This window comes from Colletotrichum fructicola (assembly GCF_000319635.2).
Source record: "Colletotrichum fructicola Nara gc5 chromosome Unknown KSG_Nara_v1_contig04, whole genome shotgun sequence".
NCBI classification, from domain to species: Eukaryota; Fungi; Ascomycota; class Sordariomycetes; order Glomerellales; family Glomerellaceae; genus Colletotrichum; species Colletotrichum fructicola.
The window spans coordinates 5,471,746-5,486,975 of record NW_027094054.1 but is presented as its reverse complement, the minus strand read 5'-3'; the positions used below and the strand labels follow the sequence as shown (position 1 = coordinate 5,486,975).

General features: G+C 51.7%; 4 protein-coding genes across 4 annotated transcripts; 1 reads left to right on the top strand and 3 right to left on the bottom strand.

Moving 5' to 3' along the window:
- Positions 1 to 583: 583 nt before the first annotated feature.
- CGGC5_v008386 (uncharacterized protein) lies at positions 584 to 1,063 on the bottom strand (the record flags this gene model as incomplete). Its single annotated transcript, XM_032026758.1, has 1 exon — positions 584 to 1,063. One exon carries the CDS (start codon positions 1,061 to 1,063, stop codon positions 584 to 586), a length of 480 nt encoding a protein of 159 aa, XP_031892235.1.
- Positions 1,064 to 1,259: 196 nt separating this feature from the next.
- On the bottom strand, positions 1,260 to 3,384 carry CGGC5_v008385 (uncharacterized protein; the record flags this gene model as incomplete). Its single annotated transcript, XM_032026746.1, has 4 exons — positions 1,260 to 2,468; positions 2,540 to 2,865; positions 2,925 to 3,019; positions 3,113 to 3,384. The coding sequence occupies 4 exons, from the start codon at positions 3,382 to 3,384 to the stop codon at positions 1,260 to 1,262; spliced, it is 1,902 nt and encodes a 633-aa protein (XP_031891949.1).
- Positions 3,385 to 4,332: 948 nt separating this feature from the next.
- Positions 4,333 to 5,589, top strand: CGGC5_v008384 (uncharacterized protein; the record flags this gene model as incomplete). Its single annotated transcript, XM_066152007.1, has 4 exons — positions 4,333 to 4,371; positions 4,413 to 4,984; positions 5,037 to 5,260; positions 5,327 to 5,589. The coding sequence occupies 4 exons, from the start codon at positions 4,333 to 4,335 to the stop codon at positions 5,587 to 5,589; spliced, it is 1,098 nt and encodes a 365-aa protein (XP_066008859.1).
- Positions 5,590 to 11,171: 5,582 nt separating this feature from the next.
- On the bottom strand, positions 11,172 to 12,467 carry chiA1 (Chitinase A1; the record flags this gene model as incomplete). The annotated part of the gene is made up of 2 exons (XM_032026712.1): positions 11,172 to 12,020; positions 12,072 to 12,467. The coding sequence occupies 2 exons, from the start codon at positions 12,465 to 12,467 to the stop codon at positions 11,172 to 11,174; spliced, it is 1,245 nt and encodes a 414-aa protein (XP_031891942.1).
- Positions 12,468 to 15,230: the final 2,763 nt, after the last annotated feature.

The following is a 15,230-nucleotide window of genomic DNA, read 5'->3' as shown; positions in this document are numbered from 1 at the left end:
GTCTATGGAAGACTCACACCATACTTGGAGAAACTCAAGCGAAACGGAACGGCTGACAAAGGGCGTCGAGTAATACAAGGTAAGGTATTGAGAGATTGATACAGGCAGACCTGCCTGGGACTCTAGGCAACCACCCGTCTTAATCCTCAACGCCAATCTTGACTCTGGGGCTCAAGACAAAGCTGCCGGTGCGACTTACGGATAATGTGCGCTGTGAAAGTCACGTTATGGCATCCTAGATTGTGTTTTCACCAGGTAGAAAGCAATCTGACTATGCATGTGGAATCGCAAGGCAAGATTGATGCTCATTGCGTAATTAGGAACAAGTGTGAAACACACAACTCGAGTCGCAAGCCATCCGTTGTTATCATGCTACAGCTGAGCAAGGTTTCGTCAGCTACATTTATTATCGGAGCAGTTTTTCGAGAAGTAGAGATCCGATTTATGTTCAATATGATGGGAACCATTTCTGTGTTCTTGGCCTCTGCGGCGCCATGAACGCTCTGTTCTGGAAAAAGCTAGACCAGCTCGAAAACATTGATTTTGTACCACAAACGTTTGTTCAGACTTCGACGGCGCAACTTCAAAGCACGTCAACAACCTCGACCCATTGAATCAACACAGGACCTTTGAGTCCATACACTTTCGCCGGATTGGCATTGAAAAAGCTAGCACCCGGCACGGAAGCAGCGACACCAAACGTCATGATGCTGTCCTGCTCCGCTCTTACACGATTGTACAGTGTCGAAGCAACTTCCACCTTGACCACATTGTCGTCGCCTGCAGGGTTCAGATATTTCGTCATATCCACCACTACATCAGGCGAGCTGTTGACGTCGAAGATGACTTTGTCGCCATTCACCCATAGTATCACGGCGTCGGTGATGGCGCCTAGGTGAAGACGAGCGCCCAAGCGCTGGTCCGCAACGGATGAGAAAGGGGTTCGGAAGGTGGTCTCGTAGTCTGCCGTGCCGCTCGTGTCACCTAAGTTTACGGGGTCCATGTCCTTCCAGGGGGCGAGCCGGGTGTCGGGGAACTGGTGCGGTGTGATCGCGGTTTCCATTGAAAAGGAGTCGTTGTCGCTGCGCCAGTCGTTGACTGTGATGTTCCATGCGTCGAGGTCTGTTGCTTCTGGCAGCTGAGAGGCGGTGAAGGCTAGGGTTTGACCGGTGGCGAGGGTTACTGTTGCGGTGCCGGGTCCGAGGTGCGCTGTGATGCGGGTGTTGTTTGTCGCGGTGGTCGTATTGGCATCTTGGGTGTCAGTGTAGAGGAGGGCTTCGGGATGTTATGTGAGTGCGAGGTGGGCGAGGCAGGATGGATGTGCCGTTTTCATCGCTTGCATCTGAGGTCTGGTTGAAAAAGGCGAGGATGGTGGTCTGGTTCGCAGCGAGCGTCACCGGCAGGACGATGTTGTTATCCTCGATGGTGTACTGCAGAAGCGGCGATACCGACCCAGTCCAGGCGTCCGGAGTGTAGGGCGTCCTGCCAGCCACATCAAGGAAGCTGATGTTAGCAGTCGTGGTGTTTCCGCCGTCATTGTAAAAAAACGCAATTTGCCCATCTTCTGTGCTCCGCGAGAATGTATACCACTTCTCGACAGCGTTGTCTTGCGGAAACGAAACCCGAGGCCGGATATTGAGGGCAGCGAGAGCAGCAGGTAACTGCTCCGCGGACGCAAGCACAGTAACACCCTCCATGGCAAGAGCATTTGCCATAATCTCTGGAACAGAAGCGGCTCCATCGACACCAACACTCTGGAAGTCCGTGCTTCCAATAACAAAGATCGGCAGCCCTGCTTCCGCGAACGCCTTTGTTTGCGCCGCCATCTCCGGCGTCAACTTTGTCTGGTCGGCAAAGATGAGGGCTTTGTACGCTGGTCCATCCGGCGCGAGGACACCCCCCTCGCCGACAATGGCGTTTGAGGAAGAGAAGCTCGCAGGCCCGAGGTAGTCGTACGTGAAACCCAACCTTTCAAGGTTATCACTGTCATAGACGACCTTGGCGAACGGTGCCGCGTACTGATAGAACGCAAGATCGACCCTCGCGGTACCGATTTGGCTGATAAACTGGTTTCTTGCAACATACGCCATCGCATCCGCCATGAACCCTGCGCCGTTCTCCCCGTTGTGTCGACTCCTCCAAGCCGGCATCCTCGGCCCCCACATGTCCGTAAACGTGTACGAGAAGACGGTATACCCAGGCCACGTCGTCTGTGCGTAGACGCCCGAGTAGGCGTACCCGTGGAAGACGTTTATGCTCACCCCTCCCGCGAGACCGCGGCGGACGGTGCGGAGGAGGTCTTGGATGGTTTGAGTGTAGGATGCGCCGTTGACGGCGCCGGCTTCGGAGGAGATGACGGAGTTGCGAGCCATGTGGGCTGGGCCGCAGAGGTGGCGGTAGAGGGAAGGCGAGTCGTTGAAGCCGAGCGATTCACCTTCGGGTGCATTGACGAGGGGAATTGAGTCGAGCTGGTGGTGTGATGTGAGTTAGCTGAGTTTGGCAGTAATAAGTGTGTAGTTCCGGGTGGAGGTAGACTTACCATGTTCAGTGGCAGGTTGTAAGCTGGCTGATTGGAGTACTCCAGCCCCCGTTCGTGGGCCCATTCCGACGTTGCGCGAGTGTATTTCTCGTATCCGTGTTGGAGAGTGAGGCGATAGTCGTCGTTGCAGCGCGAGATTAGGTTGTTGTTGTCCTGCGAGAGGAAGGATTCGCCGTAGGGGAGGTTCTGGGCTGCCCAGTAGTTTTCGCGCTGGATGAGGAAGGGGAGGCAGGTTGCGATGTCGTATCCTCTTTGTGTGCGAAAGCTGTCGGCGAAGTCGTGCGTCCACCAGAGGGCTGTGTCCATTTCCATGCTGTCTTCCCAGGCTTGAATGTTCAGATGTTAGCAACAGCTTCTGGCTTTTATGGGGTTGAAGTCCACATACCATATTTCCCCACGCGAGCGAGGAGCTTTTTATCCTCATCTTCAAGGATGATATCCTCGTCAAAGAAGTCCGTCAACTTCTTCGCCCTCGCGGCGCTGAAGTGGTCTGTGACTCAGGACCCGTTCTGCAACCACGACACAGCGTCGGGCGCGGCGTCGATGGAGCGCTGGTTGGTGTAGCGTGTGTACCATGCCATTATACGCCATGTGTTCTGGGAGTCTTCGGGCGGTGTCCATAAGACTAATCTCGTGGATTTTTCGACTGAGGCGGTGATGTCTATGACGCGGCCAAGGTTGACGGCGGTGGATGAAGCGTTTGATGCGGTTGTTTGTTCGACGGCTAGAACGAAGGACAAATTCTGCTGGCTAAATTCCTCGCAGGGGTGCATGAAGAGGTGCAGAGAAGGGCTCGCAGGCTGGGTTGAGAGTGGGAGGCTGCCGTTGAATGCGTGGCCTGGCATGACTGTGACGTTGACATATGCCTATCAAAGCAGCGTAAGTCTTGCCGACTCCCCATATGCCATGAAGTCACATACTCGAAGGAGGAGAAACAACGCTCTGATCAGTGGCCAGAAGGAATATTGTGTGTTCTTCCCTATTCCATATTGTGGCCAGAAGGAAGCAGATATGATTCAGTGCATCAACCGGTGCGGGCGACAGCTACATGGCTCCCCCCAGGATCAACTCGCCCCGTGCGCGTCGCCGGGTGCGGGAAATATGACAGAAGTGAAGCGGACTAGGGCGGCACGGAGTGGAGTGCGGGGAACTCATCCTGACATTTGGCATGGGCGGAGTACGAGCGTATCAGAACGCGGAAGTTAACATCATGAGTTCAACCCATACCTGTCTCCTTTTCAAAAACTCTCAGGCGTTGGTCGACATCCCTGATGAACTGACGATAGGGTTAAGCCTCTGATTCCGAGTCCATCTACCCATGACAATTGATCGAGGCCGGCCCCGAGGAGTGAGTTGTGGCCTGGGGAAGACAAACTTTGAACGCGCAAGCAAGCGGGCTAATTGCATCCGATCTTCTAGCCTATATAGATAGATGGCCGCTGTTACCGAACAGTTCGTAGACTGCATAAGCAATCGACGATGATAAGTTCCAGAACATGTTGTTGATCAAAAGATTTTCCGCCCAAACAGCACAGGCTCGTGTGCTGTACCTGTGCTGTCTCAGTTGCGTCGTTGTTTTGGTGTTTTTCTTCAGTTACAGCTTGTTCCCACACCTTCACTTGCGCGCTCTCCACATCGCAGGCAGCCAGTCAAAGACCGCACCCGACTTCCTAGCTCCATTCGTTCCCGAGGGTTTAGGACGACCCGCTGAAGTTGACCTGTTGTTTGCCAGACCCGGCGGAGGTTCAAAGTCAAGGCCGAACGGAAAAGGCCAAGCGACATACGCCATTATCATGCCCACTTACGTGCGTCTCATGAACCCCCATCATATGGTACGCGCTTGTGCAATGGGTGCTGATCAGTTGTTAAACAGACAAAACACCTACCCTACGTCGTCGACTTCCTCCAGTCTTATATGTGCCTCTGCACCGACCACCAAGAAGTCGATATCCACCTCATCGTGTCCGATTCTAAGGAGGTGAAGGCTTTCCAAGATGCTATTGATGGGCTAAAACGTTGCGGCGAGAGGTTTAGTATATTCCCTACGCCGAGGGTGAATATCAACGGACCGAAGCCTAAGATTAATATCACAAACTTTTACGATATCGTCCCGGACGCCTTCCGTTCGATGATTAAAGGAAACATTAGCGCTGGCGATACGTCTGCCCTCCTGAATGAGCGCGGGAGATACCAGTATCAGACAATCAAGAAGATGTCAGCGGCGATAGAGCTTAAGTACGACTGGGGTCTATGGCTTGATTCGGAGGCAGTCGTCGTACAGCCGTTTAGCATGCGAGAAGTGTTTGATAGCTACATCAAGACACCGACGGTTTGGAGATCCAAGAACTCGAGGACTGATTTTATGGTCTCCTTGATCACTGGATCGGCTAATGTTCTTGGCCGGGATATCGAGTCTTTTGGCAAGGCTTTGTGGAACTTGGAGAGGTAAGGCTGTAAATTCGTTCCGCGTTGCCCGTCGCTAACCGTGTCTGTCCAGTGTCCAGTGGATGTTGGAGAAAGAAGTAGTTAACGACCTCGTTCAGTCCGTGGAGAAAGCACACAAACAAGACTTTTGGACGGTCTGGGCAACGCGAGGTAGCCCGTTCGAGATCAACCTATACAACTTACACATCCAAGCAAGGAAGTTAGAGTCCAACGATCCGCTCTTCACCAAGTACCAAGTAGTGGAAACGGAGCGGGAGATGGACAGATTCGGCATGGGTAAGTCATGATTATCCAAATCATACAAGCACAAATCCTCTGAACAATGTGTTTCAACCTGATCAGACGCTGCGAAACCGATCATGGATCAAATAGTACTCACTGGCATATTCGAGACAAGTTACCTACTTCTAAAAGCCACAGAGGCCGTCCCTGGGTTCTCGCGAATGATGCGACATTACGGCCAGCGGCTTTTGCGCTTTGACGATCTCGATGTCGCGCCGCCGGAGGTTATTGACCGGTTTCTGTTGGATACGCCGATAAACATCTTGTGCGTGGGAGGACCGCCGTTACACAACTGGTGGCAAGAGCGAAACAAGACACTTTAGATAGCGACTTACTCTAATGAAAAGCTAAGACCCGTTTACTTCGGACTTCCTGTTCTTCGTGGCTCTCTGCCAACTCGCGTATTTTCTATTATTGCTACGATTGCAATCGTACAGCCCCGCATTTATCATGTCGTAGATGTGATATTGAGACGGACATGGTCATTCTCCGTATCGAGTAGAAAAGTCTACACTATGCCCAAACCTGTGGCGAAGATCTCGATCCGCGGCAAGCTACGTCAGCGAGTGTCTGATGTTGCCAGCCACGCCAGCTCCACTCTTCTTTTGGGGGTCTCCAGCTCTAGCATATTATACTCGGATCTCGCCATCGGCGGTAGTGTGGACAGCCAGTCGAGCATGATGCCGTTATGCAGCATTGGTGGGATGGCTTCTAATTGTCGTGTTCTTCGTTGTTGTTGCCGTTTCTGGTAGTTGGTATTGTTGTCGTTGTTGTTGCTTGTCGTGGAGAACATTAGATCTGACTGACCCATGAGGGAACCTTTGTGAGCCCGTGGAGAGTACAAGAGGTTTGTTTTCACATCAAAGCCGTTTGAAGATCTGGGAATATTCAAGGCATCTAGCTGGCCCTCCATTCAATGCCATTGTCTCATCAAGTTCGTTCAACTCGCAAAAATCTCTAGCCTCTTCTAGTTCACTCTGAAGAACATCATCTGAACACATGTCTCAGTTTATCAGACACTAGAAACCTCAATTAGCAACTATCAATAAAGAGAAGCATATATTGTACTTACGCTGTAGTAAGGAAGGTCAGTTGTCCATAAGTAAACCCTGCAGCCTCCCTTATTATCTGTGAGACACTGATAGAAGTGAAGTTAGTTAGGTCTTATTACAGTGTCAACATAGGTAAACTTACCTCCCATCCTCCGTTGTTTTTAAACCCAGGCTCCGACCCTGTTCTCCAGACCAAGTGCTGGTTAGACTCGCATGGGCTAGCGGCAGTCTGTCTTGCCTCAACCAGAGGAGCTGCATCTATGGGGGCAGCACTTCCAGTGACAGCAAGTGAAGTAAATGCGATGACTGTGTAGAGGAACTGCATTGTTGAGAGATGAAATGTATGTTGTGTAGATATGTTGTGGTTCGACGCTGGTTGGAGTGATTCAACAAGCGGGTCGGTCGAGTGGGAAGGAACATCACTTTATATTTATTTCAATTCAGCTTAAGATGCTGAGAAGATTTTAAGAGGTTAGCATGAACACTTATCTCGATATGAATATGGTAAAAGTATAAATAATAGGCTTCATGTCCTAGATCTATAAATACTGGGTAAAGCGCCTGCAAAGCTTTCGCTAAAGGCAGGGATATGTAGAAAATAAACACACACTGAACTCTGCTTCATACGTGAAAGTTCTTGCCCATGAAATCTGCTAGTTCAATGCTGGTGGGCGATGGGCCCTAACGGAGTAGCCCGGTGGGATCCTTCCTCTTTTCTAACTAAGAAGAAAAGTAGCCCGGTGGGATATTCTGATATAAATTAAACACCTGAGTCAGAAGTCCGTCTGATTAAATGTTTTGGGGTTTTATCTGACAAGAAGCCTCGTCCGTCCCATCCTCTTCCTCTGCACAAAAGGTTCATCATCTGTCCGCCCGAATTCTCGCACGCGAGTTATTGTCAACTATATCACGAGAGCCTGGCTGGCCAAATGGTTCATTCTCCGCTGTTCGCCGGCCCACACTCCCGGACCATGCACGGCACGGAAGAGTTCTCAGCACCACTAACTACTATCGACGATCCCGAGAACTTGAATTTTGTCCCGCATTACTTCTGCCGTTGATCCCAGGTATGTGCAACAAATTGCTTGAAAAGTTGTGTGCGGAAAAAAACTGCTCGAGTCCCATCGTATCTACCGTAGGCGCAGCGTTCAGCAGTAGTAGCAGCAAACAGTTGGGAAGCTCCTGTCGGAGAATTCCTGGTGGAAAAGCGCCCGCTGATACAAAGCCTCTCACTTAATGCGTCCCGCTCACAAGAATTGTGTGCGATTGTCTGCTAGACTTAATTGCGGCGGCACCAGTAGCACCCGTAAGCGTTAGACAATCTCTCCTGGAAAAACGATAATGCACTACTTTGTGGATCAACAGGTCGTCTCATCAGCCTACCAGGTCATCAATCGCCAGATGAATACAGGCAAATGAGTCATTCGGAAACCCGCGTTGCGAGTGTTGTGACGAGCATGTCGTTTAGCCAGGCTTGGAGAGCAGAAGACAGTCTGATAGGATGGACGCTTGTCATGGGTGCGACTACACAGATACTATTCCTGTAATAGCATTGGAATCAGAAACAGGCCAACTTAGGAAATGTGACTTGTGCGGCGTTGAGATGCGTTTGACTCCTGACACCGTATATATGGAACCGAGTAATAATCAAGATAACGTACATAACGAGCGAGCTGGCTAGCTATGTCTTCTCCACAATCATTCTGCTGCATTTTTCTCACACCACAACAAAGACCTTACAGAACAAAGATGCTCAATTGAACTTAGCAGTCTAGGCTATTAAACTCGTACGCTGCTGACATTTTGGACGGGAGGTCTGCTAACAGCCTTTCTAAGCCAAACTCTAGGCTGCAGTCTTCCTGGATTCGCCCCAACAGTTTTGAGGGCGAGATCCAGCCATGGGTAGGTTCAGTTCTGCGTACGTTTCAGACGCCGCGCGACCCTGTCACGAATCTACACACTCATGGTTGGCAGTTTGTTGACCTTGGCGTCACCATGGTTGATATGAGAGGCGATGAGCTTAAATTGTCACTATTAATGTGGATATAAACGGCGATTAGCGGGAGCTTCCTAAAACTAATCGAAAGATTAGCGTATAGTCAGCTCGTGATGAGGAATTTCAGCTGCATAGAACATCAGATCTAAGCTAGAGGACAAAATTCGTTCAGGCTACGAAGTATCTCTGCAATACTTTTGCCATCATACTCATCCACGGCAACGATCTCTCCACCAGACGGAGGCGCACACAAGCAATACCTACCACAGCTGGAAGAATATGTCTCTGAGGGATCTGCCGTCATTTTCAACATTCTTTGATCAGCCTGATCAGCCCACCCAGTCAACTCCAAGCTTCTGTCGGCCGCGAGACGGCTGCAGGGAAGAGAGGTGGCACTTGACCATGGCTTGGGATTCGAATATAAGGGAGTAGAGCTCGGCGGCTTTACGGAAAGGATTCTGAAAAATCGTTGACCGAAAACTGTCGAGACTTTGCTTGCAAAAGCTCGAAAACAGCTGCAGATGGCTGATGGAGGTGAAGTCATCAAGTACAGCCTCGTGCTGCGTCGTGCCGGTTCCAAGGAGCTAGGGGATTCCGGCGCAATGCAGTCTTTGGAACATAGGACTGCGTACCGGAAGCAATATGGACAGACCCAACCAGGCTAGCGCTGCAAAGGGCTGTGTGCTAAGAGACTTTTTGATGATGTTGTCAGTCCACAGGAGGAACTTGGCCATCTTCTCGGCACGCTTCCGGACTTTGATGTCCTTGCCAAGGAAGAAGAGACGCCATTGATTTTCCTCGCGCTTCTCTACGAGCAGATGCACGCAATATCTTTTGGTTTGCGGAGGCAAATGCTGAGGTGCCTTTCGTAGTCTGCAATTAGATACTGCTCTCTTATCGGGAGGATCTTGTACCATCGCCGCCACAGGTTTTTGGACTTGAAGTCGTTCCCGTTCATCGTTGGGATCTTCCGAGCGGCGGTTCTGGTGACTTGGCCTGTCGTGGGCGTCGGCGGCGGCGATAACTCAATACATGTAGTCTAGCTTCGGAGACTCCCGCCTGAGTGTTCCAACGGCGCTCTTAGGTTTGAACAAGAGCCGGCGCCAAAAAGGAAAAAAAGTTCCTCAAATTTCATAGCTATGGGGATAAATATAAAACAGTCGTTCGCAGGAGATATGGCTATAGAAAATCTTTGCCATCATTTTCAATATGCAGTAGCTGAGATTGTCAACATGTTGCTCTACGCTTACGCAGCCAACGGAAACATCAGCGAGCACGGTCGATATCGTTACCGGTTCGTGCGGGTCTTGGTGAGCCTGATAAAGAGGCGGAATGTAACTGCCTTCCAGTGACAGTTAGGTGCTCTAAATATGGCGCGGCGCGAACAGCTGTTTCTAGGCGTGCTTTGCCGCATGGTTGAATGCTATCTTAAGACTTATTAAGCCCACTCGATTGAGCTTGGTTTTCACATCAAAGCCTTTTGAAGATCTGGAAACATTTCAGGCAGCTCATCTTCCATCCCATATCATCGGCTCATCAAATATGTTCGACTAGCAAACCTGAGCAATTGTAGGACTCGCCTGGCTCAATATTGAAAGCGACCTAGAAACGTTGGGAAAGGCCTATGGAAGACTCAAATCATAATTGGAGAAACCGAAGCTGAACAGAAAAAAAAACAATGTGACAAAGGGCGTCCGTCAAACAACATTAAGTAATTGGAGATTGCTGTTGACAGACTTAACTGGGACTCTAGATAACGCATGTTGAACTACACAGTAAAACTCAGCCATCCGTCTTCATCCTGGGTAGTGAGAAATCAACCAGGCTTATAAGAGGTATTTGTGTGTCTTCACAAGAGACATTTTAAGTTGCCTGGAAGTTGATGCTCGATCCTCAGGGTTTCTTTCACCAACACCATGTTGTGTGGATGGTTCCCGCGCCTGCAGACCGCCCGCCACCAATGCCTCAAAATTCCACCAACAGCCTCTGTCCATCACATACGACCATACCTTCCAGAAAACACGGGATCCCGTCCGCTCTCTCATAGTCAAGCTGGAAAGGGCCGGACTAGTACTCAGGTCGGTGACGACTGGGGAATCCCCGGTGTTGTATGTTCCTTTTGTTTTGTACCTACATGTCTTTTGAACTTCTGACTTCCCGGTAAGACCAGTCCAAGTGTGAACAGTCCTCGAAGGCTGAGCTGAGGGTTGTAATTATAATTGTTTGGAGAGTCGGCAAGAGCTGCAAAGACTTACAACACAACAGATAGGAAGTCCAGTCAGTGGACACCCGGCACGAAGTTGATTACTAGACTAATACAGCTTTTAGTTCCAATTACCCGACTTCCTTTTGCTTCAAACTTTATCAAATGGGCAGTTGTTTCTCGTGTTTTCGAGAGAAAACTCTTCCTAGTAAAGCTTCAATGTATCAACAGGCACTGACCAACACAGCAATTCCCGCCGGGCTGGCGAGGCCCGCTTTAGAGACTTTCGGTTATTTTTGGACACCCAAGTCCCCCGATGCCGGTAATCCGTTGGTGTTAAGGCTGCCCCTGGTGCGGCTTAGCGCGCTTGAGTCGGACTTTTTCAACGTCGACAGCGCCCGTGATTGGGATCTTCGGCGACCTACCGAGAGCGGTTGTTTGTATTACTCTTTCAAGCTTTCCGCGAGATTATGCTGCAGGTTCGATGCAAACATGATCCCATCACAATCCCATCACATTCCGAGGCACAGTGTTGCATTGCGAAGAATCACGAACTTTGTGGTTTTGAGAAAGAAAATGTGGTATTGATTACAGTCTTGTGTCACTGAGACAAATTCTAAAAAGATTTACATGAAACTCCTTGACCCCAACATCTTACAATCCAACAGCAGAGCGGATGGAGTCGATGAGGATGTTCTTGTAGTCACCGCCAGCCTCCCACATGGCGAAGCCAGCCATGCCGGCGCCGGTGAGGTACTTGCCCTTGGCAGTCAGGGACTCGGTGTTGTCGTAGGAAACCCAGACCTGGGCGGTCTCGTTGTACATGAAGGGGGTCATGCTGCAGTTGTCGAAGCCGGTGGCGATGCCCTGGAGCGGCTTGCCAGCCTCGTCGAGGAACTTGGCCTCGGTAATCAGGCTCCAGAAGGTGTAGGTGCCGGAGGGGGGCGAGGCGTTGCCGCACTCGTCGACGCGCGGGTCGTCGTCCCAGCTGCTGCCCTGGAAGCGGTTGGTGCTGTTCTGGACGGGGTAGGCGTTCAGCGTGTTGCTGCCGGAGAAGGCGCTGGTGGTGTTGACGGAGAAGCCGTGGCCGTAGGCACCGACGGCGAGGACAAGCTTGTTGGCGGGGATGCCGGCGTTGATCCACTTCTCGACGCCCTCCTTGGCGCCGCCCTGGTTGTTGCGGGAGTCGCAGGTGTAGGCGAGGGGAGCGTTGGGTCCGCCGGTGGCGGCCCAGGCGCCGTAGATGTCGTAGGCCATGATCATGAGGTAGTCGAGCTCCTTGGCGAAGCCGGAGAGGGTGCCGTTGACGCTGCTGACGCCCGTGGCATCGTACCAGGGGAACAGACTGGTGGCGGCGGTCAGGTAGAGCTGCTTGGACTGCTTCTGACGGAGCTCCTGGAGGAAGGACAAGAAGTTGGCGGTGTCGTCCTTGTTAATGGCGTTGCAGCCGAGGCCCTGGCGGTTGGGGTACTCCCAGTCGAAGTCGAGGCCATCGAGGTTGTACTGTAGACTGTCAGTGACTGTCGCATGCCATTGAGATATCGCATATCTTACCTTCTCGACGAGATCAAGGCAGGTCTTGACGAAAGCAGTGCGGTTCTCCGCGCTGCCAAAGGCGGTGCTGAACCAACGGCTGCCGGTCCAGCCTCCAATGGAAACCAGGGCCTTGACGTTGTTCTTCTTGGCCTCCGAAACAAAGACGGGGAGCTGGTCGGGAGCCGACTTGGTCAAGTTGAGGCTGCCGTCCTCGGAGGTCTCGGCGAAGGCGTACTTGGCGTCGGTGTACTTCTCCCACGGCATCTGGCTCACGGCGAAGCCGCGGTTGGCGTGGTATCCGGCAAAGTACGTCGAGGCGACGAGGCCGGAGGAAGTGTTGGCGGCGCACGCGGCGCTGGCGCACACGGCCAGGACGGCCGCGAGCGAGGCCTTTGTGAGTCTAGCGAACGACATTATTTATCACGAATCACACCGATAGGAAAGAAAAAAGTGAATGTAAAAGAGTGTGATGGTGGTGTGGTGAGACCGGAGCATCTGAAGGCTGTCAGCGGTCGGGACACCGAAGTCCCTTCATATATACTCGCGCCACCAACACATCTTGCGCCGCAGCCAACGAAAGAGCCGCTCCATCAACAGGCGCACTTTGTCGGACGAGGCGCCGCCGCAATTGTTGGATAAAGTTCAGCAAAGCCCCAGCTCGCCCACGCAAGCTAATTGTTTTTCTGGGGCTCGCAGGCAAACGCCGCGGCGGCACTGGGCTAAGAATGACTCGCCGGCAGGGGTCAGCCCAGACGTCGGCACCCAGAGTTTGGTCTGATGTTTAGTTGGTTTATGGGGCGGAGGGCATTAATAAGTCGCTTTTAATGAACCCCCTGAGCCTGTGAGCAATGGGAAAGCGGCGAGGGCGATCCGGGTATTTGCAGAGGATACAACATGCTGTGACGGAGTGCAGGCTGACCCCTCCCCAAAGTCCCCTTCGCCCCCTATTTTTCTCCAATTTCGCGTCCGCCCAGTTGGGGAAGAGGAGTCGTTGGTTCGTTCCCACTGTTGACGAATGACGGGTTTGTTTTCATGTCCGGGCCGCCCGGCCAAGCACACCAACGCGCGGGTGATCGGGCCAAGCGGCGGGAAGTCAGGCTCGGCGATGAAGAGCGATATTGCCGTGAGGAGGTGCTGACAGGGTCAAGGTCGAGGGCAGAAAAAAAAAACAGAGAGAAAAAAGAGAAAACGAAAAGGGGATGGCGCAAGAATGGCGCAGCTTCGCAATGCCCGTTACAGCCAATGCTATCCGTCGCCTAGGAACCGAAAGCGATTGGTGAATCCCAACGCCGTGGTACCTTGGAGAGCTGGATCCCGCGAGAGTTTGTTTTCTCTTTTCTTTCACGAGATGTTCGCAAACGTTAAACAGCTCCAATCGTAGCCAGTCGAGTGGTTCCAGCCGTTCCGGATGCAGCGTTGGACCACGCGGCGCACCTTTTTCTTTTCCCCAATGAGGCCGCCGACAGGCGGGTGCAACGTGCGACTGCATGAGACACCGAGGAGGGGTTCGCCATCCAGCGTGTTCGCCGAACCGGCGCGGACGTGCACGAGTTCCTGCATGTTCCCGGTTCATCTCATGCTGTCAAACATGTGAGGGTTGCTTACGCACAGCAAATTGATGGGCTGTCAACGAGTCAAGGGCACCTCCTGAAGCTCTGCGGGAAAGCAGGTGTTTAGCTGTCAGTGGAAGCAATGCGAACATCCGCGGAAACATCGCGAAACATGTTTGACGAAGCGCAAGGCAATCCACCAATTCATTTACTGTGAAGCTGAACAATTTGTCTTGTTGATGAGACATTGAACATGGCTCTTGTTCTAGATTCTAGTTCCCAGCCGGCTGGAAATTCGGGAGACTAGTCCTCTCCCGCAGTCTCTCTCCATGTGGACCGTCGGCGGGCAGTGCCTTTGATGCCCACGGAAACGGTTAAGGTGGGCTATGGCGTTCCGCCTCGATGGGTAGCACCCCACGGCACGCGGGTGCCACGACGGCCACCATCTCAGCCGCAGCCGGATCTGGCTCCCGTCGCTAGATCAAAGAGCGCTGAGAAATCAGAGTGAGATAAGAAGGCTGATTAATTATTTTTTTAGTACGTAGTTCTTGCTCTGCAATAATTTTCTGTAACGGGGCACTGTTCCTTTGTGAGCGCGCAACAACATCGTCGGTCTTGGCTAGCCGGTGGGAGATGAACACCCATGATTGATGCCACATGGTTGCCGCCCAGCATCAAGCCCGTCTCAGTCTTTGTGAATGTTTCTTTTGGGCATTACCTCTCTCATTTCTGGTCTTTTTCTCAGCCGATAACGTGAATGCTAGACTGATGGTTGAGTTGCTACAACACCGCCCCTTCGCAAAAGATATTTACAGCCCCCACCTCCACTCCATCGCCATTGGCGTAAACATCATGAGTGAATAGGTCTGCGTTTCTTTCTCGTCAATTATCAATTTTCACAATCGAGTCTCTTTACCTGGGAGAGTCACTCCAGATTTCGATCGAAATGCCCTGTTCGCAATAACCTTATTCTTTCTAACCTGCCTAATGCGTCTTGGCGTTTCGGAAGACATGGACGCTGATGATCAACTTGGTGGAGACCCGTAGCACCTTGGCAAGTCCCTCTTCCCGTCATTAATATTGCTTAGCATCACCCAAGGAAACCTTAGGAATTGTAGATTTTCTCCCTCTGTTGGTCCTTGGCAAATAGATGAGAGCCCCAAAATCAGGTAGTTGGACACCGGGACGAAGAGACCGTTGAGGCTTTCAATCGGATCGAGGCAAAACCTGTGAACGCATCGATGTCGCACGGGATTGGTGTCTCTCTGTATTATCCTGGTACTCGAAATTTCGAGTCGAAGGTCGCCTCTCGCAACACCATTTCAAGGTTGAGTCAGGTATCGGAAGAGGAGTTTCGCATCCCACCGGTATATCTCATTGCATGAGATGGTGAGATCGACAATGTCCATATGTACGGCCAATATGTAGAGCAATTTGTGTCAGATAATCCGATACATCCAGGTGGTTATAGTATTCACTGAAGCCGCTAGCATCGCAGCCTGCAAGCCCGGTCGACATGCATCCGGCCTATACTCAGTCACCAAACAGTTTACTCTTGAATGTCATCATTACAGAGGGGAAGCGTAGCACTTGATCCGGAAGACCTAGAAAATGGTTGGCTAAAGTG